The 23,386-nt window shown below is 47.1% G+C and overlaps 8 protein-coding genes across 8 annotated transcripts; 6 read left to right on the plus strand and 2 right to left on the minus strand.

The window, feature by feature from the left end:
• Positions 1–81: 81 nt before the first annotated feature.
• PADG_11670 (uncharacterized protein) lies at positions 82–1,432 on the plus strand (the record flags this gene model as incomplete). Its single annotated transcript, XM_010761598.1, has 4 exons — positions 82–106; positions 237–450; positions 557–691; positions 820–1,432. The coding sequence occupies 4 exons, from the start codon at positions 82–84 to the stop codon at positions 1,430–1,432; spliced, it is 987 nt and encodes a 328-aa protein (XP_010759900.1).
• A 582-nt stretch (positions 1,433–2,014) lies between these two features.
• On the plus strand, positions 2,015–2,999 carry PADG_03856 (60S ribosomal protein L15; the record flags this gene model as incomplete). Its single annotated transcript, XM_010761326.1, has 4 exons — positions 2,015–2,101; positions 2,296–2,452; positions 2,548–2,774; positions 2,859–2,999. 4 exons carry the CDS (start codon positions 2,015–2,017, stop codon positions 2,997–2,999), a joined length of 612 nt encoding a protein of 203 aa, XP_010759628.1.
• Positions 3,000–7,477: 4,478 nt separating this feature from the next.
• Positions 7,478–11,314, plus strand: PADG_03857 (uncharacterized protein; the record flags this gene model as incomplete). Its single annotated transcript, XM_010760910.1, has 3 exons — positions 7,478–8,039; positions 8,144–10,327; positions 10,395–11,314. 3 exons carry the CDS (start codon positions 7,478–7,480, stop codon positions 11,312–11,314), a joined length of 3,666 nt encoding a protein of 1,221 aa, XP_010759212.1.
• A 136-nt stretch (positions 11,315–11,450) lies between these two features.
• PADG_03858 (uncharacterized protein) lies at positions 11,451–12,034 on the minus strand (the record flags this gene model as incomplete). The annotated part of the gene is made up of 2 exons (XM_010760911.1): positions 11,451–11,792; positions 11,843–12,034. The coding sequence occupies 2 exons, from the start codon at positions 12,032–12,034 to the stop codon at positions 11,451–11,453; spliced, it is 534 nt and encodes a 177-aa protein (XP_010759213.1).
• A 2,169-nt stretch (positions 12,035–14,203) lies between these two features.
• Positions 14,204–15,823, plus strand: PADG_03859 (chlorophyll synthesis pathway protein BchC; the record flags this gene model as incomplete). The annotated part of the gene is made up of 7 exons (XM_010760912.1): positions 14,204–14,266; positions 14,386–14,454; positions 14,530–14,545; positions 14,620–14,820; positions 14,947–15,092; positions 15,220–15,532; positions 15,630–15,823. 7 exons carry the CDS (start codon positions 14,204–14,206, stop codon positions 15,821–15,823), a joined length of 1,002 nt encoding a protein of 333 aa, XP_010759214.1.
• A 2,038-nt stretch (positions 15,824–17,861) lies between these two features.
• On the plus strand, positions 17,862–18,835 carry PADG_03860 (uncharacterized protein; the record flags this gene model as incomplete). The annotated part of the gene is made up of 2 exons (XM_010761327.1): positions 17,862–18,256; positions 18,376–18,835. The coding sequence occupies 2 exons, from the start codon at positions 17,862–17,864 to the stop codon at positions 18,833–18,835; spliced, it is 855 nt and encodes a 284-aa protein (XP_010759629.1).
• A 101-nt stretch (positions 18,836–18,936) lies between these two features.
• PADG_03861 (uncharacterized protein) lies at positions 18,937–19,402 on the plus strand (the record flags this gene model as incomplete). The annotated part of the gene is made up of 2 exons (XM_010761328.1): positions 18,937–19,032; positions 19,142–19,402. 2 exons carry the CDS (start codon positions 18,937–18,939, stop codon positions 19,400–19,402), a joined length of 357 nt encoding a protein of 118 aa, XP_010759630.1.
• A 772-nt stretch (positions 19,403–20,174) lies between these two features.
• Positions 20,175–22,231, minus strand: PADG_03862 (uncharacterized protein; the record flags this gene model as incomplete). The annotated part of the gene is made up of 4 exons (XM_010760913.1): positions 20,175–21,343; positions 21,408–21,942; positions 22,020–22,099; positions 22,228–22,231. 4 exons carry the CDS (start codon positions 22,229–22,231, stop codon positions 20,175–20,177), a joined length of 1,788 nt encoding a protein of 595 aa, XP_010759215.1.
• Between the last annotated feature and the right edge of the window lie 1,155 nt (positions 22,232–23,386).

Here is a 23,386-nt window from a genome sequence, read left to right on the forward strand (position 1 = left end):
GACCTTGGTTCAAATAAGTTGATAATCACTATCCTGAGGCAAAATTTAGTTGACCTGAAAGATTTGCATCTTCATCCGGCCATGCCTCGTGATAGAAAGAGAGCTGGTGAGCCGAAATGAGGGTTTTCCATACCCCCTAATCTCTCCCTTTATACAGCTAGTCCAGTTCACTTTGCCTCACACTTATGTACTTCCCCCGTTATGAGTTGTGAGGAAAGAGTTAACAGCTAGAGTAGCAGGTACAGCAGCAGATCCCACGAGCAAAGGAGCTGCTCAGGGACAGAGGAAAAGAATGCGAGTTGGGGCTGGGATTAGAGGGAAGAGGAATACGCGTGCGGCCATCGGGGAAAGCGAAGAGGATTCGGAATATACTGTCCAGTCCGATGGCGAAGATGTGGATTTGGATCTGGATGAAGATGAGGACGACGACTGGGAGGCGGAGGCGACTAGGTAAGAGAGCAGATAACATTATAGAGCGTCCTATATCCTGTACTCTTGTTGAGTCGCACTGCAATTGATCGCGTTAAATGTTGACTGGGTTGGGGACGCGGAACAGGAAGGCATTGAGGGATCTGCAAGCCGCGATGGAGCGTCCTGAAAAGAGGGACAATTATGCAAAAGAGTTCGAGAAGTGCATCAGTGAGGAGGAAAGAAGGCTTGTTAGGTTGGTGGACTCGGAGGTTCGAGAGAGGTGTGTTGCTTGTTGAAAGTTTTGGCTTTATTTCATCCCGCCCGCCGTCTCTCCCCTTCTCCATTGAGTTACACTTCAATTTCCCCTCTTTTCCCAGCATCTAATCAATAGATAATGGGGATTTTCAGGGAGGCTGCATCCGAGGTGTTCCGCTCCCATATCGTTTCCCTCCTTAGCACAGCTCTAGCTCCTACAGGGGCGAAGACGTCCGGAACGACATCAGGGCCTTCAGGATTAACATCCAAAGTGGACGCTCAAAAACTCGTTCTTGAAGATGTACCAACAGGCAAACATCCTCTGTACCACAGAAGCCAAGCTCTGCTCCAATGCAGTGAATCGTTGATCCAAGAATATGACAAGCTCTCCACGTTCATCTCCGACCTCGAAGCTCCCGCAGACCCAGCAGAAATGTGGGAACGCGATTGTGCGGAGACTCGCCGTGTAATTGCTGTCGGTGTGGCAGCGTCCCAGGCTGAAATTGAAAGGCTTCTAGTGCGCAAAGATGACACCAGAGAGAGGAAGATTAAAGAGAAGCTTGCCTCGAAGCACGACAAGGGATTGAACGGGAATAAGGAGAAGAGTTGTTTTGAAAACGATCAGCAACTTCAGGATATGTTGAATATGGGAAAAGGAAAGGAGAATTTTCATAAGGAGCCGTATGGATGGGGGAAGGTGGCACATCAGGTTGTGAAGGGAATGAAGGCTCTCATCAAGGCTTTTCCTGTTGAGAGGGGGGGTTAAGCGAAAGCGAAGTGTGGGTGGGTGTCATGGCTGCATAGCAGCAGGGTGTCGAGAAAAAAGGGGTAGTTATGATATCTGTATCTATCTATAGCTATATCTGCACATCATTATTTTGCAAGAACACAAGGAGTCATGAGTCATATTGCAAGACTTTTCCTTTCTACCAGAATTTGCGATTCGCAAACTGCAAGATCTGGAGCAGTTTCATTCTTTATAATGAGCTCTAACGAAATGGTTGTGTTGTTTCCCATTTGTTAAAGGGGCTTTGGAGACGTGGATGACTCAGCAGAACCAATCAAATAGACGTGATTTACGCCAAGAGTTCTATTCCAATTAGGCTCGCTTATCCCGCTAGCGTCTCCCACACTACTCCTTGAACAAAACAACCAAAGAACTTTTCGCTTTTGCTGTGTTTGAAGCATCGAACAACGACCACGACCACGACCACGACAACCACCAGCAACGATTCCACGACGACAAGGTACGTGTCCCGGGTCCCTATGTCTTGTGGTGCTGATATACTGCTATTTGGCTTCGATTACCTTCCATTGATGCCCCAAAGCTTACAATTTGACTTGATAGATGGGTGCTCTTAAATACGTGGAGGAGCTTCAAAAGAAGAAGCAGTCCGATGTGATTCGCTTCCTCTTGCGCGTCCGATGCTGGGAGGTGAGACCCCTCGATTACCCAAGATGAAATCCTCTCTGGAATTGAAGGAAGGAAAGGAAGACAGAATAGTTGGAATTAAAATACGTCCCAACTTCTCCCCTCTTCCGGCCAGAGATATTTATAACTGTGGCACAAATATTATTTTGTGTCTTGCTATACACTCGTTGAACTTTGCTGAGAGTGCATAAATATAGCTCCGTCAACTCAATGTTATCCATCGTGCCTCCCGTCCCTCGCGTCCAGATAAGGCTCGTCGTCTCGGCTACAAGGCCAAGCAGGGCTACGTTATCTACCGCATCCGTGTCCGACGTGGAGGACGCAAGAGGCCAGCCCCCAAGGGTGCCACTTACGGTGTGTCATCATCTTTAATCACATGGGGAATCAAAGTGGCGGATTGATTCGTAAAAATTTTGTAAATTTCTAACACGAGGAATATATCCAAATAGGCAAACCTACCAACCATGGTATCAACCAGCTCAAATACCAGCGTTCTCTGAGATCCACTGCCGAAGAGCGTGTTGGCAGACGCTGCGCCAACCTGCGCGTTCTCAACTCTTACTGGATTAACCAGGATTCCACCTACAAGTACTATGAGGTTATCCTCGTCGATCCCCAGCACAAGGCTATCCGCCGCGATCCTCGCATCAACTGGATCGTCAATCCAGTGCACAAGGTATGCTTTATCCTAATATATTTCTGCGACAAGTGGAACGAACCATACTAGGCCCATTGTATGCTAATATTGTTCACTTCGTAGCACCGCGAATCCCGCGGCTTGACCGCCACTGGCAAGAAGTCCCGTGGTCTTGGACGGGGCCACAAATACAACAAGACCACTGCTGGCAGACGGAAGACCTGGAAGCGCCTCAATACCCAGAGCTATTGGAGATACCGCTAAACGTGGTGATGTGGAGAAGGGGCGGTGGTTATGGTTACCGAGATATGTGTGTGGATGGACAGTGGGTGTCGGTGTTGGAATTACGTTTTACATTGCGTCTATTTTGCGGTGGTGGGCGACTTTGGCCAACATCGCGCATTGCCGACCACCAATCCATCCATCAGGAGTGGAGAGAAAGCTTTTTCAATTTTAATCTCCGCTGCAGCACCAGCAGAGTGCATGGTTGCCACGACTTTTATCAATTTGGTAATGTCTATAGCAAAATGGAAAATCCTCAAGATTCTTCTATTGCCTCCACTGTGTGCTTCAGGGCGTTCATTTAGCGTTTAGTATAATCCCGGATTAATATCCCGGATTTCTGTTTCCTTCGGGGGTTTTACACACGCACGAGAGTTTTGTCGTCATTTGGGGGGTTCTTGTTTGCATCCCCGTCATAATCGACTTGCTGTTTAAATTGTTTCCTCTCTCCTCAAGTTACATCTTGTTCTCGGGTTGTTTTTGTCTATGGTGCTTTGCTAGCATTGCCCTGTCCAAGCTACCTTTTCACCGCGGCAAGGCTGGGAGTCGGACTGAAGCCCTGCTCTCGTTCGCTCCGCTTTAACCTTAACTCCGTCGGCTGTGATTCTATCTTAGATGTGTGCGGGGGGGTTAAAACCACTTTTCAAACTTTTTGATTTATTCTTATGTAAAGACTTCTGCATGTATGTACATGGGCTCCTTGCTCCAACCCTTTCATTAACACTCCCCCAATGCGCTCAAGTCCTCAGAACTGCTATTAGTTCTACCTGATTGCGCCGCATTATATACCCATTGGTCCCCACGGGATCTAAGGTCAACACCTCAGCTCCAATTTACTTTCTGGGTCGCACCGATACCCTCTAAACTAGATGTTATGTTTGAAGGTATTTTCAATGGAATCATTGGTCAAAATACCGCCAGCTGGGGGGTTAGCTGATGCCAGAATAAGTTGAGAGTTAATCCTCTCAGTTAGCAGTAGGAACTCTGATGACGGTCAGTAACGCCTGCGTCGAGGTTTGCATACTGGCAGTCGGCTGCGGAGGCACCGATGTTGGATTAAGGTGGGTTCCTGAGTTGCAGGTTCAACTGGCAGTTTCGACGGTTGTTTTCCATTGGGACATCGAAGGAAACGAGTGTGACGTAGCAGACGACGTCAACAGTCCAGCCAAAAAAAATAGCCGGAGGAAATTCAGTTTACGGGAGCTGAAGCAAACCAACGTCAACCGCATCCACAGTTAACCCAGTAGCGTTGATAAATCACTGTAGAGATATCCGTAAGAGAATGTATGGAGTCTCAGTTCCGTAGAGTGGTGCCCATATCGGCAAACTCCAAGTAAACAAAAGGTTCCTAATCAAGAGTTTAGCAGTTCTTCCTTGTGCTCGGTACGTGCAAGCAATGGGTTGTCTTCTTGAGTTCCAACGGGTGGGAAATTGATGGTTGACGTCAAGTTTCAATCGTCGGTAAACGGAGAAATATCTCTACCTCATCCACGTAATCACCTCCACCACATCTATTCACCACTTACCATCCCAAACCATGGGTATCATTGTCAGACCTGACACTTGGTTGCTGCAAGAGCGGCTCCACCCAGCCGTTTTCCTTCTCATTCCAGTCCCAATTTTAGAGATATAGGCCAATAGCCGAGTCCATTTGGCTCTCTTAGTCGCCCCCATGCCTTCCTTCAGGTCCCGAACAAACCTCTATTCCCAGGACAATTGGGCTTTAGCCATAGGACTGTAGTTCTGAGCAAGGTGTGGCCCGTTCATGTATGTGCCGCACACCCTGCAATGCTCGGAATGTCGACAAGGATACATGCTAACGTTGGCATTGAGCACCGTAGAGCACGTCAACGGAATTCTCAACGTGGCAAATTTGACACACCATGGAGGCGTCATGAGGAGTTCCTCGTGGGTGGTGTGTGGGTGTGTTCTGGAAACAGGAAGGCTGGAGGCAGCACGTAGGAAACAAAGCATGGCTGAAATGCACCCCCTCCCTAGTCTCACTTCTGTTCTGGATGGACCGCTATTCGATTCCATACGCCAGTTATTTTCGTTGGCCAAACCCATCCCTTCCACTATCATAGGATACTTCTCTCGGCTTCAAATTGGTAACTACGTGCATGTCGCATGATAAGGTCATCACTTATGTGCAGCAAGTATCGGTGGTTGCGAATTTGGGACGAATAAAAACACGCTGCCCTATGGTTTTGCAAATGAGCTTGGTATAAACTGCTAGAGAATCAAGAGTGGATTTGATGGTATATCTTGCTGTTCTTACTTACCTACATACTAACTATCTGGTCCTTGAGCCCCAAACCTCCTCAGCATTTAAATATGTTCATGGCTTAGCTTGCCGTTAGCTTCGAGCGAAAATAACAACACACACACTGGACCGACAGCCACACTGGGAATCTAGCTGGGAGGTATGCGTAAGCTTTGATTTAGAATGATTGACAGCTCCACCGCCAGTGTTTCTTAGTCTAAGACAAGTTTTGTGACAGAAAAGGTACCGAGCAGGATGAAATCAGGATCGGGCTGTTGGAGCTGGATACCAGGGGAGTCACATCATCTTCCACATGAGCCCACCCCCGCCAAGTTCCCCAAACCTCCCTAGAGAATCAATAGGCACTCGACACCCTTGGGGGCAATCGACTTTTTGAAAGGGAAATCCCTAGGAAATCGACATTGGCACACTCATGGGGAAGAGGTGCGGCGTCAACAGAAAGATTGAATGCTGCACAGCGAAGAGCTTTGGCTGGTTGGCTGGCAGAAGATTGGATACACACATATTTCGGAGGTTGAAGTGAAGAAACATAAGTTTAAGGGGTTCACTGCGTAGGCCCTCGAAACACCGCTAGGAGATTGCTGTCGCATGCTGAGAAGGCCAATTTCCACAACCAGAAGATAACTACTAAAATGTGACAACAACTGAGGGGTGATAATACCAAATGCTTTTATGACTTTGATGACGATGTTGGTACTCGTATTATTGCAACAAAAACTGCCAAAGATGACTTGTATTACGAGGCGCGAGAAATCTGGAGCAACTTGCTGATAGTTCTTCCAGGCTTGATTGAAATAGATCCTTTCTGCTTTATGATTGGGGCTTGTCTTGCAGCAGCATGAGTAGTCCCCGATCCGGCCCGAGACGTGGTCGAGGATGAACAGCGTATCAATCGTGAGTTTGAAACTTTTCAAAGATATATGACGGCAGTGAACGGGTAGGGCAACGGAATGAGATGGGTCTGTTCCTGGTTCGGGAGTTGTGTGGTTGTGTGGGTGTCCACTTGGATGGGGTTCTGTCCAGCCTCAGCGAACCACCTTCCAACGTACATTAAGACGGCGATCTATTTGGGAATGGCATCCCTAGCCTAATGGGGGGTTTGGTGCCTATAACAGCCCTCCAATCTTGGTTAAGATCGGTTAGCCTCATGCCCCATCCTCCCAGCCCGGTAACTATGTCTCTATAAACCACTCTCTCCCCCTAATTATCAGAAGGGTTGGGGACGGTTGGTTGCTGACACATCTTATGTTATTTTAAAAAGCGCCCAATAACTTTTCCAGACCAAAAAGCTGTAGTTACATATCTAAGGCGATTCTGTTTGAAGGGGTCTTTGTTTGGCCGCTGCTCCGTAGTTACTATGCATGGACTTGACCGCGTGATCCCCCGGTTCTGATCAAGATCTTGCACTTCGTCCACCGTTACATCTACATGGCCAACTCCTTTGAAACATATCCTGTGTCCGCGAAGGTTGCGGGCACTGTTGTAATAACAAACACAGAGAACTTTGAGGATATACTTCATTCATTCAGAAGCTGAAGCTGAAGCTGAAGCTGAAGATGACAATGGAGATGGAATGTTGAACTCTATTAGCTTTCACGGGCTGTCCCTGCTCCCAGCAAATCAACGGCGAAGCAGCAGCAGCAGCAGCAGCAGCAGAGCAGAGCAGGTCCAGCCCAACTTCCACGCCGCCACCGGCTGGGCTGACGGTTCAAATAACAACAACAAAACCAACTGGTAGCTAGTTATCAGTGATTGTTCAGTGGCATGAGGCACTACGATTAGCTCCAGTCTCCCGTCAAACAGGGCGGGGCAGATACAGGCCTGCTCCCTGACCGGAGACTGGCAGACAGACCTTGGTTGGTGATCAGCTCCCAACAATTGCAGCTGGCGCCAGTATTTTCAACGATCGAAGTGGAACGCCTAGAACAATTTCACCTGCTATTCCCCCCGCTAACAACTTCTCTGTGGGTTCTCAGTCCCATGTCTGACATTTGTCGTTAGCTGTGGGTTCCGTCTTTCCCCTCCTCTGGTCCCACCCAGGCGGAACAAGAAAGGTAACAGGCTAATTTATCTGAAACCTTCATTGGATGCAGCGCCAATCAGGGTTCCCTAGCTTACCTGCAGATCCCTGGAAGAGTCAAAGCTCTCTGGTCTGCAGAATCACTTCACGATCCCGATGTCTCCACCTTGGACATCCCGCTTCGAGTCAAACCCCCTTCCATCGGCGTCAAAGCCTTCCAAGAGTGTCTCCTCGTCTCCGTCGTTGGCCCATGATGGCAACAACCTACCAAAAACTCCGCTAACATATCGCCCCGAAACCCCTCAAGCTCACCCTCACAGCTTTCAAGATACCTCTTCCATGTCGACTCCGCCGCGTCGTACCCATACGCGCTCAATTAGCCATCCATTCCCCTCGTTGTTTGGCTCTGGGAAGAAAAGACAACAGCCAGCTGGTAGAGATGCATGCACAGACTTTTCAGATGACGGCCGCGTACATCCTGGGCGGTTGTCGAGGTCGACCAGCCCGCGGAAGGAGAGGGTACATGCCAGTGGAGGTGAAGAGTATGTTTCGCGAAGGTGCATCACTTGCGACCATACCAATGCATTCCCGCGTGGCATGAAGGGCTTCAGATGCGGCAAATGTACCGCAATGAATGACCTGGAGCCACGACACGATTCTTTGAATGCCCAGTTCGGTAATGCTGATGGCCACTCTGTTCCGCACTTTAGACCAAACGGTTGGTTTCTATACCTCAATTCTTTTTATTTTCACTGCTTACTGGGGACTAACTATCTTTAACCGTTGCTTTTTTTTTTTTGCCCCCTTCTTTTCAACAATTAGTGCCGTACTTGTCTCTTGAAATTACTCGGGACATCATTGAACGATGTCTCTCTTCGTATCTACGGTCGTTTTTAGATGAAACCGAAGAACGAGGCCCCGGCCCCGTTGTCGCGCCTCCATTTTCGGGCAAGTCCGCCGTGTCTGACGCTTCCCACCAGGGAAAGGCTTCGGGTGCCAAACAATTCCCTGCAAGAAGTCCATCTCCCTCCCCATGGTCCAATTTCGAAACCTCGCGTTCGCACTCCCCTGGCTCTCACTCCCCTGCTTCTCGAGTGTCTTCTCTTGGAAATGCAAGAGATTTGGAAGGCGATATGCGGGGAATGTCTCTGTCCGACACGGAAAAACCATCACACCACGCTAGACACATTCGCGGATCGGACAGTTTAGTTGTGCCGGATGGGACGCGTGCTGTTTCACAGTCTAGCCAATGCACATCTGGCAATGAAAACAGGCCAGGTGTAGGTCGGTCAGCGTCCATATTTCGCCCCCTGGAAAACTATATTAACGCTTGCTTTAACGGCTGTGATACGATCAATCACTCATTTTTGACCGTAAGACCACACCCTCCTCGAGTGGCAAGCGAGGGAAATCCAACATCGACAGGCTTACCCGCTGATTCACCTACTAACCCTCTGTCAAGTCCGCCTGTTTTTCAATTTGATGCAAAGACCCTTTTGCTCAGTGACGTTGCAGAGAATGGCTCCTGGTGGACGGGCAACCGCACGCATGTTAATCGTTCAAGTGAAGACTATCCGAAGGACAAAGCTTTCGGAGCAAATAGCGGATTGACTAGCTCAAGGACTCCGCGTATAAATTGGGCTGATCTTGCTGGTTGGTACCAAGAGCTTATCCACGCTGGTGAGTCCTGGACCCAGAAATGGAAAGAAATGAGGCCAGATGGAACAGACAGTCCGGAAAAGATAGCGCTGGCCAAATTATGGGATGCAACCGATGTTTCTGTTCTAGACCAAGAAATTAGGACATCGCGACGACATGTCCAAATTGTCCTTCTAAAAGCTACGGAAAACTTACTCCAGAGACCAAGGCGCCCCCTGAAGCGTCCGGAAGATATTAGATTTCTATTGATTTTGCTTGCAAACCCGTTACTCTATTCCTCCAGCCTGAGTGGCAACCCACAGTTGGCATCAATTTCCAAGACTCAAAGACGGCCTGAACGCCATCGGCCTGAAGACCGTGGAAGTCCTGCGAGCAATGCCGCCAGACCAGTCCTCCACTCGCGTTCGGCCTCGATTTGTGCATCAGGCGAATTACCAGACCGTCGCCCTCTTATCATTAAAAGGATTCTAGGCCTGCTCTCTAATTTGCCCACGGAATGTCACCACATACTCGTTTCCTGGTTTTCGAGATTTTCCGAGAGTCATATCCGCCGCATTGTTGAACTAGTAGGCAGTTTTGTCACGTATCGCTTGAATAGAGAACAGAAGCGGCGACGGACCAATCCGACCAAACTCAGAAATGGAGACGATTTGGATGACTACGTTCCTACCTTTTCATCTACTGGTAGCACGACTCCCGCCCAGCTTCATTCTGCTATCAACCGCGAGAATGCCCCAAAATCTCCTGATGCAACTCAACAGGCCATTACGTACAGTAAAGATTGGCAAATCAGAGCGGCAGCAAAGGTTATGGCACTTCTATTTTGCGCGAACAATATGACCCACAGTCGGAAACGTGACGGAGTACGAACTGGAGCGGAAGAGGTATTGAGACCCGATGGCCAGAGCAGCAGGCACCTTATTCCAATAAGCACGTTTTACAACACGCTGCTGGATTATTCTGATCTGATTGCAGACTTCGATGCATGGGAGTCTCGCAATGGTCAATTTTCATTTTGCCAGTATTCATTCTTCCTGAGCATCTGGGCGAAGATACGCATTCTCGAGCACGATGCTCGACGACAAATGGAAGAGAAAGCGCGAGAAGCCTTCTTTAATAGTATTTTGGGTCGAAGAGGAGTAAGCCAATATCTAGTGCTGAAGGTGCGAAGAGAATGTCTAGCAGAGGATAGTCTGCGCAGTGTTAGCGAGGTGGTGGGTACTGGACAAGAGGAAATCAAGAAGGGTCTGCGGATCGAATTCCTTGGTGAGGAGGGTGTTGACGCTGGCGGCCTGCGGAAGGAGTGGTTTCTCCTCTTGGTTCGAGAAATTTTTGATCCTCTTCACGGTTTGTCCCATCACAATTCCATCCCTTTCTGCGAAGTGGAACTGACATTACTAATTCTGCTGATTAGGACTTTTTGTTTATGATGAGCAATCGCAGTATTGCTATTTCAATCCATTTTGTTTTGAGTCATCGGAGCAGTTCTTCTTGGTTGGAGTGTTGCTTGGCTTGGCAATATACAATTCCACAATTCTGGACATCGCCTTGCCGCCCTTTGCCTTCAGGAAGCTTCTTTCCTGTGCACCTTCAAATAATGTGCCCGCCCTGTCGACTCCCCAACAGGTCTTTAAATGCACTCTACAAGATCTCGCGGAATATCAACCCGCACTTGCAAGGGGCTTGCGCAACCTCCTGGAATATGATGGCGACGTGCAGGAGGCATTTTGCCTGGATTTTGTTATTCAAGTAGATCGATACGGGAAGAAACTTGAGTTGCCGCTACGCCCTGGAGGAGAAAAGAAACCAGTTACCAACTTCAATCGTCGTGAATATGTTGATCTTTATGTCAAGTACCTGCTAGACACAGCAGTGGCACGCCAATTTGAACCCTTTAAACGAGGGTTTTTCACTGTTTGCGGAGGAAACGCCTTGCACCTCTTCCGCCCTGAAGAGATCGAACTTCTAGTACGTGGTTCAGACGAACCGTTGGATATCCCCTCGCTGCAAGCCGTCGCAGTCTATGAGCATTGGCAATGCGAAAAGCCCGAACAGGAACCCGTGGTGATATGGTTCTGGGAATTCTTCGCCAGAGTCTCACCCGCCGACCAGCGCAAGATCCTCAGCTTCATCACCGGAAGTGATCGCATTCCTGCTATGGGCGCGACAAATCTTATGATTCGTCTTGTGTGTCTGGGGCAGGATTCGGATAGATTTCCGACGGCCAGGACGTGTTTTAACATGGTTGCGCTGTATCGATATACGACTCGGGAGAAGTTGGAGGAGAAATTGTGGAGGGCTGTGGTGGACAGTGAGGGTTTTGGATTGAAATAGATTATTCATAGCTTATTTATAAAATCATCCTGTTTGGTGACGCAGGTTTTTTTTTTTTTTTTTTTTTTTCTTTCTTTCTTTCTTTCTTTCTTTCTTTCTGGCGCTGGGATTCTGATATGCATTTGTTCGGCTTTCCCTACCTTAATTTTGGTGGTATTGACTCGGTCAACCTGCAACCAAGCACTGACCTCATTGGATCATCTTCCTCTTGGATAGCTTTTGGATAGGTGTTGGAGAGGGTTTCGGGACGATAGAGCATCGTTTGGATTGCGTGGTGTTCCGATTTCATTTTTATGAGGTGGAGCTTTGTCTTTTGCCATTCTGCGTTTGGAGAGGAGGAGGGTGCCCTTTTGTTTAGCAAGGGTGTTTGGTTATGCGTATAGACAGAATGGGGTGAGAGTGATGTTATTTGGTTGCTGGGTTGCTGGGTTGGTCTGCTTCTCTTCTCCTCGTTTTTGTTTAGCGCGTTTGATATTGGCTACGGATTAGTTTACCTGGTGATTAGTTAGACCTTATTAATGGGATTACTGAGAAGACATCTCTTGTGGCATTAAATGCTGGCTTCATTGGACATGCATGGGCTGAGGATAGTCCTGGTTTGCTAGGGTTTCGTGTGGCCTTAAGACTAGCATCACTTCCAAGCCCACGGGTCTGGTACAGGGATAGTCCAAAGCTCGTTGTGAAAAACCTCCCAAGGTTCCTATCTGTAAGGTAACACATTTTAACTAACTACTAAATTCCAAATATCAAGATAAGCCGAGATAACTAGTTAATTACTTGGTCCAATAGAAGCGGCCAAAAGCTTCCGAAGTAAACTTCTGCGCCCGGCTATTACACTGGCAATGCACCGGCTCCGCTCCAGCACCTAAAGCACTACTAGCATGTACACTTGGGTTGAATATCTTACTTTTGCTATTCCTCTTGCTCTTCCTTTTGCCAGCAGAATAACCAGATGCTACGGGGTCCACGGGGAATGGTTCATGTGGTTTGAAGCGCTCAACAGCTCACTCCAGACTGTTCCAGGTTCCGCGGTTGAGGCGCAGGGTTGCAGCCGGGGTTGGATGAACGGGGTTGAATGGACGGGGTTGAATGAACGGGGTTGAGGTTAAGGTGGCCAGTCCAATGTCATGTGCCGCAGAGGAATTTTCCTTCTAGTTGTCAAGCAGTTTTTGGTTCTAAAAAAAAATGTACATGTTGGTTATTTCTTTGCAGTCCAACGATCGATGTCAAGGTCCAGTGGAATTGCTGCTTTCTTAGAGTTGTTCTGTCGATGCCTCCCCTCCTTTGACGCCAGGGAGAAAACCATCCATCCCCCTTGACCCGCTCAGCAGTTGATCGAATAACTACATCGGGAGGAATCCAACAACAAGCTGCTCTCGAGGATCAGCTAGTTTTGCATGTTGTCAAGTGCCCAAAAAGTAAACCGAAATACTTTGTTGGGTTTGCTCAACTTGGTACCTTTTTTCATCTACTTGTTGAGAACCAATGACAAGCTTTTTATTTAGCCTTTCGGCCACATGGTTTGCAGCAGAGCGACGGTTCGTCTTCCTTTTCCTTTTCCTTTCCATGCAGAAAGCAGCGGAAGATCTGGCCAGACGTGACCGCTAGAAAAATGGAGATATTGTTTTAAATAAATAATAATTAAAAATTTAAAATTTTACGAGATGAAGGGGAGGGCGAATAATGTGGTGCGGCAAAATGATGGCCGTAGGCGATAGTGGGGCAAAAGAGAAGAAAAAAAAAGGAAAAAAGCCAACTATGGGATGCCATGATGCTGTCCTCTCAGTTCAACACCAGAATCTCAGCTTGGTGATGTTACAAGTTGCCGCCTCTCTGCTCCTTTAATCCACAATGGGCTCCATAGCTTAAGGAATCCTGGTCCATTTATCAAGCCAGCAGCCCATACGGGATATCCCCACAGGTGTTCCAATCATTGTTGCCACGATCACAGACGACACACTTCTAACCGTCCCGTGGGCGAATGAACGGTATGCAGGGAGTCGAAGGGAACTAGAAGAAGAAGATGTCAAAATGGCTGACCGTTCCAGATTTCCAATTGACGTTTTAAACTTTCGGCGTTCTCTGCGATGGCGTTGCGCCGCCATTCCAAGGACCCCAGCGGGGGACCTTCAATCGGAGTTGGAAGTAAAATTCCCTCCGTCACCGGTACCTGGGCTAAGAGCCGACTTCATCCAGAGTTTTTTAATCGCTCATTGCTCTCCCCAACGTCGTGGAATAATGGTGAGATTTGGCTGGTTTGGTATTTTATTCTTTTTATTTTATGTTTTTGCTGGCTGCTTGGTGGACGGCGCCGGTGGATTTCCTGCCCCCACCATGATGAGACCGAACAACGTTAGTCATGTTCTCGAGAGGAAGAAATAATATTTCCCTACCCATAACCTCACCGATTTGTTCACAGTCACACTCATCTTTCTCCTCCCCTCGCCTCTCCCCTTTCTCTTCTTCTTCACTTCCCACATCTGCTGCCTGTTTCCTGGGTCTTCATCACACTTGCTCAATTTCCCCAGAAGATTAGGTATGGCTGGAGAGACCTGCACGCAGCTTGCTGACATCAGCGATTGTCGGTGCTAACTCTTTGGACCTGACCACAGATCTCAATCGTTGTATAAGCTCGGGAAACGATCAATCCTCCTCACACACAATGGCCGGCCAGATCCCCAGGACTATGAAGGCTCTCCAGTTAGTTTTCTCTCCTTGCTTGCTGCCCCCCCCCCCCCCCCCCCCCCTTCCATGTCGCCACGTCAAGATGCCAACATGCGCCGAAGGCTGGAGACGGTTACTCCTGAAGCGGGATCATAGGCGTGTCCAAAACAAAACCGGATTGTCCTTTTCTTCGTCTCTAGAACGCCTGCTAACCTCTGGGTGTCAATGCCTCCAGATACTCCAAGCCCGAGGAGTTTGGACTTGTCAACATCCCCGTCCCAACGCTGCGTGAGAATGATATTTTGGTATGGGAAATCCTGCAGGATCCTTCCCTCTCTGATGAAAGCATCTTGCATCCCGTGCTGGATTTCCTTTTCTGATTTCGGGGTTTTCATGCATTTTTCTAGATCAAGGTCAAGGCCTGCGGTGTGTGTGGCACAGATCTCCATATCCACGAGGGAGAATTCTTGGCAAAGGTAAAACTCCCCAATACATACATCCCTATCTCCTGTCCCTTTTGGCTGGAAACTGACCGAGTCGGCATTTTGTAGTTCCCTCTGGTGCCTGGTATGGAGAATAGCCTTTGCTCCTCTGCATTTCCCTCGCGCTGTGTACTAAAATTGTGAACGTGCAAAAACCAGGTCATGAGACTGTTGGTGAAGTTGCCGCCCTGGGCCCCAAGGTCAAGGGTTTCACCATTGGTGACCGTGTTGTTGCCGACAACTCTGAGCTCTGCGGAACATGCTTCTACTGCCGACGCGGAGAGGAGTTGCTTTGCGAGAATTTTGAAGCTCACGGCGTGACCATGAACGGGGGTTTCGCTGAATATTGTGCATACCCTGGTAAGAGAATATGCCCGTTGATATATTATTTCCATTATCATTATCATCATCATCATCATTATTATTATTATATATATCCAGTGGGGATGGCAATGGAGATCCTGACACGCTTCTCAATCTATATAGCTGGCAGGGTATTCAAGATCCAGAACCTTTCCGATGCTGACGCCACACTGCTCGAGCCCGCATCGTGCGCTGCCCACGGTCTTGATAAGATCTCCCCAAAGATGGGCTCAACCGTCCTCATGTTTGGCGCCGGCCCGACTGGCCTCGTAAGTTTTCACCTGCATCTGGAGAACAAATACTATTCATTTAATTATTTGTTTATTTTTATTTTTATTTTTATTTTTATTTTTATTTTTTATTTTTGGCCTGGCTTCCTCACCTACAATTTCCTAGGTTCTCGCTCAAATGCTCAAGCTGAACGGTGGATGCAAAGTTGTCATTGCTGCCCCTGAGGGTCTGAAAATGGATTTGGCCAAATCTCTCAACGCCGGAGACGAATATATTTCTCTTTCACGGAAAGACCCCAGTGCGCAGTTTGCCAAGCTCAAGGCCGATAACCCATACGGGTTTGATATTGTCGTTGAGGCCACTGGTAGCGTGAAGATTCTGGAAGACGCTATCAACTACGTCCGTCGCGGTGGTAAGCTCGTGGTGTATGGCGTCTACGCTGCGAAAGATCGCGTCACATGGCCACCCTCCAAGATCTGTATGTCATTGCACACCCACCCCCCCCTTTTTTTTCATCATCCAAAGTGCTCGTGTTGAGTTCGTGGTCGACTGACGTTCTCTTCTCCCTCCCTTAGTCGGCGACGAAATCACCATCCTCGGGAGTTTCAGTGAAACTTACAAATTCCCTGCTGCCATTGATTACCTTGATTCTGGCAAGGTCAAGGTTAACGGCATTGTCAACAAAGTCTTCAAGATCGAGCAATGGGCTGAGTGCTTGGAGTCGATGAGAAACAAGTCTGCCATTAAGGCTGCCATTGTCTTCGATTAAGATACCTGCTCTCATATTGGTTTGTCTTTTTGAAGCTGTGCTGCGTTGGTCACATCTAGTTTTATGGCAATAGAGAAATAGAAGGCATAATTTTTACATAAGAGAATGCATGGGCTCTTTTTTATGGAGAATAGAGCATGAATATAGAGGAATGAAGAATAATCAACATCAAAATGGAAATGAGTGTGCGTTGAGAGACGTGCTAACATAAGAATGTTGATCAAGTTGATGACTGGAAAACTTGTGCTGATGTGCGGGCCCTGTCCAAGGTATATAACATCACATTTGAGGACCTTGGGGGGGGGGTGTAAATACTTCATATTTAGAAAAAGTATTTTGTACTGCCCACACTAATCGGGTGGGTCAGATTCGGTGAGTTCAATATCACTGAAAGTTTATCCCGCAAGAATGAAGATAGCATCAAGTGTTTCAACGTATTCATGTCACACACTTCGTCAAAATTATAATGACTCCGTCTCTTATCTTGTCAACCGATTCAATATTTGCCTTCATGAGGAAACCAATGCAGAGATAGAAGGAGCATAAGAAAAGAGTCCTGGGCCTATAAAAACAGCATCATCCACAATCCCCAGGAGATATGTGATAAGCTGCTGCGTGAGCATAGATTTTCATTCAGCATATAATGAAAATACGTTTAACCTGACGCTGAAACACATATGGTTATGATTAGCAGTGGCAGTCCGTCTCCCTCAAGGCAAAACTGGAGAGATAAAGAAGACCGAAGAGAAAACCAAGATCTAGGGCCATCAGAAGATTTAATGGAGGTCCGATTACCCCTGGATGCATAACAAAACCCAGGCATCTTTATTTTACTCAGGACGCCGTTTCGAGAATCGGTGTTGGGTCAACAATCCGCAGTCGATCTGCAATTCGAAGGGTAAACCGTGGCCCCCCCCCCCCCAATGATCGGTCGAGAGGCGCTTCTCAATTCCCTAGCGTGACTTTCACCCTTCATCCTCTACATGGAACCACCGATCAAACGTTGATGCCACCATTGCGTTACGTGTAATTATGGCATCCAGAACAACTCCACAGCTTCAAGGTATTGGGAGCAGCGTGGACGGGTCCACCAACGACCAAGGGCCTCGTTAGAGAACGTAATGACATCAGTTTCTATTTTGGTAAAACTTCCCAAGAGAATCTTTGGATCACTCTGGTGATAGTTATTCCCATGAACAAGAAAGCACCATTCGGGTTTATATTAAGAGATTGATTAAATATATCCAATTTCGTTGGCAGTTAGTGTCCATTGAACATCGTGATGAGAGATAGGTCGAAGACGAAGTTTGCATAAATGAATATTTCATCGCTATTGCCTTCGGTTAATGCTGGTAGCAGCCATGAACTGGCTCGAAGTGATAATCGTTCGCTGGGCACATGGCAAAGTTTATCGCCCGTTTAAATATCATCTGCGCTGACTCCAAACTCCTTCCAAATAATTCACAGAATATGCTCGTCTCCTCCCAACGAGAGGAACCACTTTTTTTTTTCTTCTTCTTCTTCTTCTTCTTCTTCAGTGGGTTGATCTTACGCCAGATTTCCTTCTTCGAATTGAGGTAGAAAAGAGCCATGCTAGAGTCATTAGCCGTGGACAAAGACATTTTTCAATTTGTACCCACGAACATACATTGTTTTAGAAGCGTAAGGGTCAGGATCTTTTTTATCTAGAAATTGCGGAGTCAACCCCCAAGGTTGTTATGGCCAAATGCCTCTTATTTGAGCGATCTTAATTGCTATTACTACCTGTATCCATTTAAAGGTCTGCTTTTGCTTAGCTGCTCAACCAATAGAAAGCGAGGCGTGTGGTTAAAATAGGGTTGTCAGCCGCAATTGATATCATCTGAGCTTCGAAGCTTGGCGGAACCCTTCAAGCCAAAATAAGTTAGTGCTGGGCTGACTTAACCTGAGTTTTTTTTAAGTTTACCTTAACAACCTGAGCCGTTTTGATCGAACCTGTCTCTCATATTTCTGGAAGAATCGTACCAAAGGGGAAAGAAATCAGCAAACGAATGTAACGATGGTTAAACCACTGACATTTAAAGGTGATAAAAAACCCAAAAAGCGCAAGCGTCAACAGACCGATTCCGATCCTTATGAGTCTCCTTCCCGAAACCCTGATCGCCAAAGCGCTCTCAAAGGTATTCCCGATGATTTCTCAGCTGCCGACGAGGACCAGAATTGGGTCTCTGCAGACACACCAACGGATATTTTAGGTCCAGTCGTGATTGTTTTGCCGTCTAGCCCTCCCACGTGCATCGCGTGCGATGGCAACGGAAAGGTTTTTGCTCATGAGATAGAAAATATGATTGAAGGCGATCCGGGAACGGCAGAGCCGCATGATGTGAGGCAAGTGTGGGTTGCTACTAGAGTAGCGGGTACCGAGGGGATTAATTTCAAAGGACATCATGGGCGGTGGGTTCCTGTCAATATTTTCTTCTTCTTTTCTTTTCCTTTCTTTTCTTCCCCCCCCCTCTCCTCCAAATGTCCGATTCATGGAGCGAATTTCGCTAACCACCAGAGACTTTTGATAGATATCTAAGCTGCGACAAATACGGAATTCTAAGCGCAAATACCCCCGCCGTATCCGCATATGAATCCTTCCTTCCGATACCCTCACCAGACCTACCGGGTACATTTTCCTTCCAGGTGGCCGGTGGCGACAAGGAGGCATTCATCTCCATAAAGGAACCCCGAGGAAGCTCTGAATCTACAACAGCGTCAGCGATCGAGGTGCGTGGCGATGCCTCAAGCATCTCGTTTAACACAACCTGCCGTGTCCGCATGCAGGCACGTTTTAAACCTAAATTGAAAGCGTCCAAGGAGTCTAAGGCCCTGGAGAAAATCAGTCGCAAAGAATTGGAAGCTGCCGTGGGGAGGAAATTGGAAGATCACGAGGTGAAGAGGCTGAAAAAGGCGCGAAAGGGAGGGTCTTACCATGAGGAGATATTGAATGTTAGGGTTAAGGGGAAACATGACAAGTTTGCTTCATGAGGGACTTCACCATCCAGCAGCCTTTTTGAGACTAACATGTGTTGCCATGAATGGACAATTGAGTCGGCCGTGTTCTTGCTGTGTTGGTTCCTTATGGAGTTATGACACCCGTGAGGCAGAACCACGATGAACACCATCAGTTTCTGAGGAATGGTGTGCATCTGCACCAGGACGAGACCCGGAACGCATATATGAATGTACATGTCCCTCAAACCGAATGCTCCAGCTTTTAGCCATACCTCTCCGTTTCGACTACGTCTCGCCATATATATATATATTTGCTAGTAACTCACAGGCTTGGCTTAGGACAACAGGGCAAAATGTTGGTCCGCGGTTCTTAAGGTCAAGGTGACAAGGTGGATATTATTTGAAAATGGCATCTCAACATATGCTAGCCCAGAGCTACGATTTGTTTCTGCACCGCACATGATGCGCTTATTGCAAGAGGGCTTCTCAAAACCACTTATAAAAGGGGCCGCCAACCTCCTGCACATCGGATTGGAATGCGCGCTGGATATTGAGCAAGTCTATGTGCTTCAAAATTGCGATGTCCTCCTGCTTCGCTAATTCCGTTTAAATGCATGTACAGATTTGTATTTTAAAGGTGGTGTCAGCTCGTCTTAATAGATATTTACACAGCAAAAATTAGCAAACCTACTTGAGAAATGCAAGGTAACTCAATAATATTTAAAAACTTCTAAAAATGTAGTGCTTCGGTAGAGAAACTCATAATCAGATATCCCACATTTCCATCAGTACCCACGAACTCTACTCATTATCTTCTAAAACATTCAAAGACCATTTCCGCACCTCACTCGAGACAAATATTATAATTATCTCCCGGAATTTCCCTACATGGAAGCAGATGGACAGAGAAGAATATGTTTAGCAATGAGAATATATAATTTGGGAACAGTGAAGTGGTTTGGGAGATTGGAACAGAACATCCATCTTACCCCCAGGGGATTTCCGCATCCACAAAAATTTAGGAAAAGGGTATCAGCCACGAGGAAAGAATAAATGAAAAAAAAAAAGTTTAGAAATAGGAAAGGGTAATTGAGTAAGTAATTGAATGCGTTCAATCTCCCCCTGAGTCGATTCAGCTGATTAACGCCTGTGGTGAGAACTGGCTCCGTGGAAGAGCAAAATATTGTGCAGAAATGACTTGAGCATGAGGCGAAAAAAGAATATATATGAATATACACCATCGTCAAAGATTAGATAGGTATGACGGGTATGGTTTGTTCAAAATTTCATAGAATATGTTTATATATCGGAAAAGAAGTAGCATGGTGAGCTAGACATGGGTCAGTGCGGAATAGCAATATAAATATCTAGCCTACCGTATTGCCGGGAATACTTTATAGAGAACTTTAAGCCCTATAGAAACAGATATATTAGCACGAACCACAGTGCCTCGGCCGGACGAAATATTATACATAATAAGAGGATATGTGACATGGATTAGGATGTTTGGAGCTGGCGTACATTTCGACTGGGGCAAGTGTCGCGCCCTCTCGCCATCTGCAACCATGGGATGACCACCTAACATCTCCATAGCCCTCACACGCGTTTCTTCTTGCAGCTGTCTCGAGGGTCTAGAATTATCTAGGTGCTGGGAGGTGGTTGTAGATGGAGGTGTAACTGTGGCTCGGGCGGCATTTCTCGACTGCCGTAGCATATCTGTAACTGGATTGCGGAAACCGCTGCGTCGTTCATTGGCTCTCAGCTGGGGTAATAGGCTGAGAATCATCATGACCCACCCTGTGTTGCGATTTTGAACCTCTCGAAGCTGGCGAGCAAGCCGTTCCTGGCGAACCATGACATGGGTTATTTTCTCGGGGCAATATCCACGGGGAAGAACACTTTTCTTGCAAACTGGGCAGAGACTGCTGTTCTGTAAGAGGAAATTGTCGATACATTCTGGATGGAATAAATGCTGACATGGAAGTTGGCGGACTGTGGTTTCGCCGCTAACATAGTCATCGAGGCAGATAGAACAGGTGGTTTGTGAGAACGCTAGCTGATTGTGGCCTCGCTGGTTGGTACTAAAAGCCGTGGTTGGTGATTTTAGTGAAGGTGTGGGCAATGATAGAGACTGGAATTTCTGTGTAAAGAGAGCCTGCGATGCACTTGACATGCACTTCAAAGGTGATACCAGCTGAAGGAAATGTCTCTTCTGATCCACGGGGCCTTTATGAGATTCCTCAGAAGGATGATTTGGCATTACTTCTGTCGTTGGAGGTGGCGTCAGAAATTCATTTTTGCCCAATTCGTGATGTATGTAGAGTGGCATTTTATCCAAAATGTTCTGAGGGACATTCAGCCGCCGAATACCCAATGTCTCTAGATCAACTTCTCCTGCTGCGACTCGCCTTTCCAGAGCGCCGCGTCGGTGGATTTGAACTAGCCGCACGGCGATGGATAAGGAAAGGATAATACCAATCAGAATCCCCAGCACAGCTAAAAGGAAAACCCAGATGCTTGGGAGGCTGCTGCCATTGCTCCCTAGACGTATATATATCAGTTTAACGTGTTCAAAGAACTCCATGGATATGACGAAAAGTATTACTTAGGCCAATTTTTGAATACAACCGAATAAGTTCATCGTCGTCAAATGTCCTCGCCAGGTCTCTTCCATGTGGAACCTCAGCCAAATCCCCAGAATACTCGCTCAATGCACGCATCAACGTCGTACCATATTCACCGGGGATCGCGTAGACAGGGAATTTATTTGCAGCTTTCCACTTGTCGCCGTCATTTAGATCCCAGATTGGATCGTCCATTGGAGGAGGTATGTCAGTCGATGCATCTGGTCGATAAAAGATGGACGCAAGTGGCGAACTTCGTGACTGTGCTGCTAAGAAAGATAAAGTACACGTGGGAGAGACCCAAGGAGCAATCGATATCAATATATTTACATTTGGAAGATTGGATTTTCGAGTCGCATTTGCTGGTACAAAAGGGGCTGTCATCTGTTTACACGGATCTTCGGGATCGAGGTCCGCTACATAGAGCAAGCCTCGGATATCAAAACCATCCCCTGCATTTGTCGTTGACAGCGTTCGGATCCTACCGCCAATCCTGAGTTCAAAGGAGATGCTGGCCTGTATTTTGTGTTTTTACAGCTTTCGTTAGTGTCCAGCTTTAGAGGTTAGACGAGGGTCGACATATTCCTCCTCACATCTAGTTGTACTGGAGTTGCTAACTGTGATCTTTCTGATGAGGGGATAGCGAAGACCACAGTGTCAAGAGTATTTGCAGCTAATAATATATCAGCCAAGGATGTATCATATCACCACTTTTCTTCAAATCTTGCAATTTGCTTCGGAGAGATCTCTACAAATTTTCCGAAGGTAGTCGTGCCCTGGGTCCAAGGGTGGAAAACTTACTCATCTTTTAACAAGAATCCCGTAAGACTCTAGTGACAATAAAAACGCTTATTAGGGTATATGACTTGAGAGCTGGAATTAGAACAAGTATATCGAGCAGTTACGTAGTAGTGTGGTCAAAAATCGCAATGCGGCTGGAGACTTTTGCCGCTCACAGTGAAAAATGCATATAACGATCACAACTAGACATAGATTATTTATCTCATCTAACAGTGAAGCAGGGGAACCAGCAAAGCCTTCTTGCAGTCCTTGTCCTTTTGAAGGGGGAGTGGGTATCAGGATAGCGACATCCCCAGCAGCCTATCTAGATACTCGCACTGAGACGCCTTTTTTGGGGTCTTCGGCGGTGCGGGCGAGAAGTGTTTTGTTCGAGGTTGACAGGGTGCGCTTGTTCAAAGCATGGAGTGGATTGTCTTCAACATCATGAAGCTATTGGCATTTGCTCGCGGGTGCTGTTGTCGTTGTTGTTACATGCAGTGATTCTTCAAGTAGTCAGCTGCTCCCTAGCCTCGCACCTTAGTTAAGTCACTAATCCACAATCCCACTTAATGTCGCATAGACATCTCGTATCTGACGTCTCTCAGCGTAGATCTGGACCCCAGACTCTTGCTCTTGTCCATTTTGGCATGGAATGGTTTTGTTTTTCTTGGAACAAGATTCCCCACTTTGGGAACATATACAACATATAAGTACCCTGATATGTTTTTTCTTGCTCTCTGGAACCGAGAAATGGATGTGAAAAACTTCCAAACACTTTTCTGTACTTCCCCAAGCCGGCATAATTGCCTACTTTGGCACATAACCTATTCCATAGCTCTCCTGAGGTCAACTGAGTATGGATCGTTGTTCTAAAATTAATTTCGAGGCTTTCCTAGGTCTCATGCTGTGACTGGTTGACCCTATCCAGCCACAGGGCTGTCGATGGGTTCCGCGGCATTGGAATTTTTGTACTGTGCAAGTTGTGATTTATGATTTGTTCAAAGGTTAATAGGGCCTCTAAGGGGTGTTGTTGCAAACACCACTCTCCAATCATTGGCTCAGACTCGCCTCTGAATTGCCCGCAACCGATATTCTCTCGTCTGGAAGCGCCTGATACCGGGGTTGTGCTTGAAATTCCATGGTCCCTATCCCAAGAGGTCCCATTTAGTTGACAAAATAT

The sequence above is a fragment of the Paracoccidioides brasiliensis genome (genome assembly GCF_000150735.1).
Source record: "Paracoccidioides brasiliensis Pb18 unplaced genomic scaffold supercont2.4, whole genome shotgun sequence".
Taxonomy (NCBI): domain Eukaryota; kingdom Fungi; phylum Ascomycota; class Eurotiomycetes; order Onygenales; family Ajellomycetaceae; genus Paracoccidioides; species Paracoccidioides brasiliensis.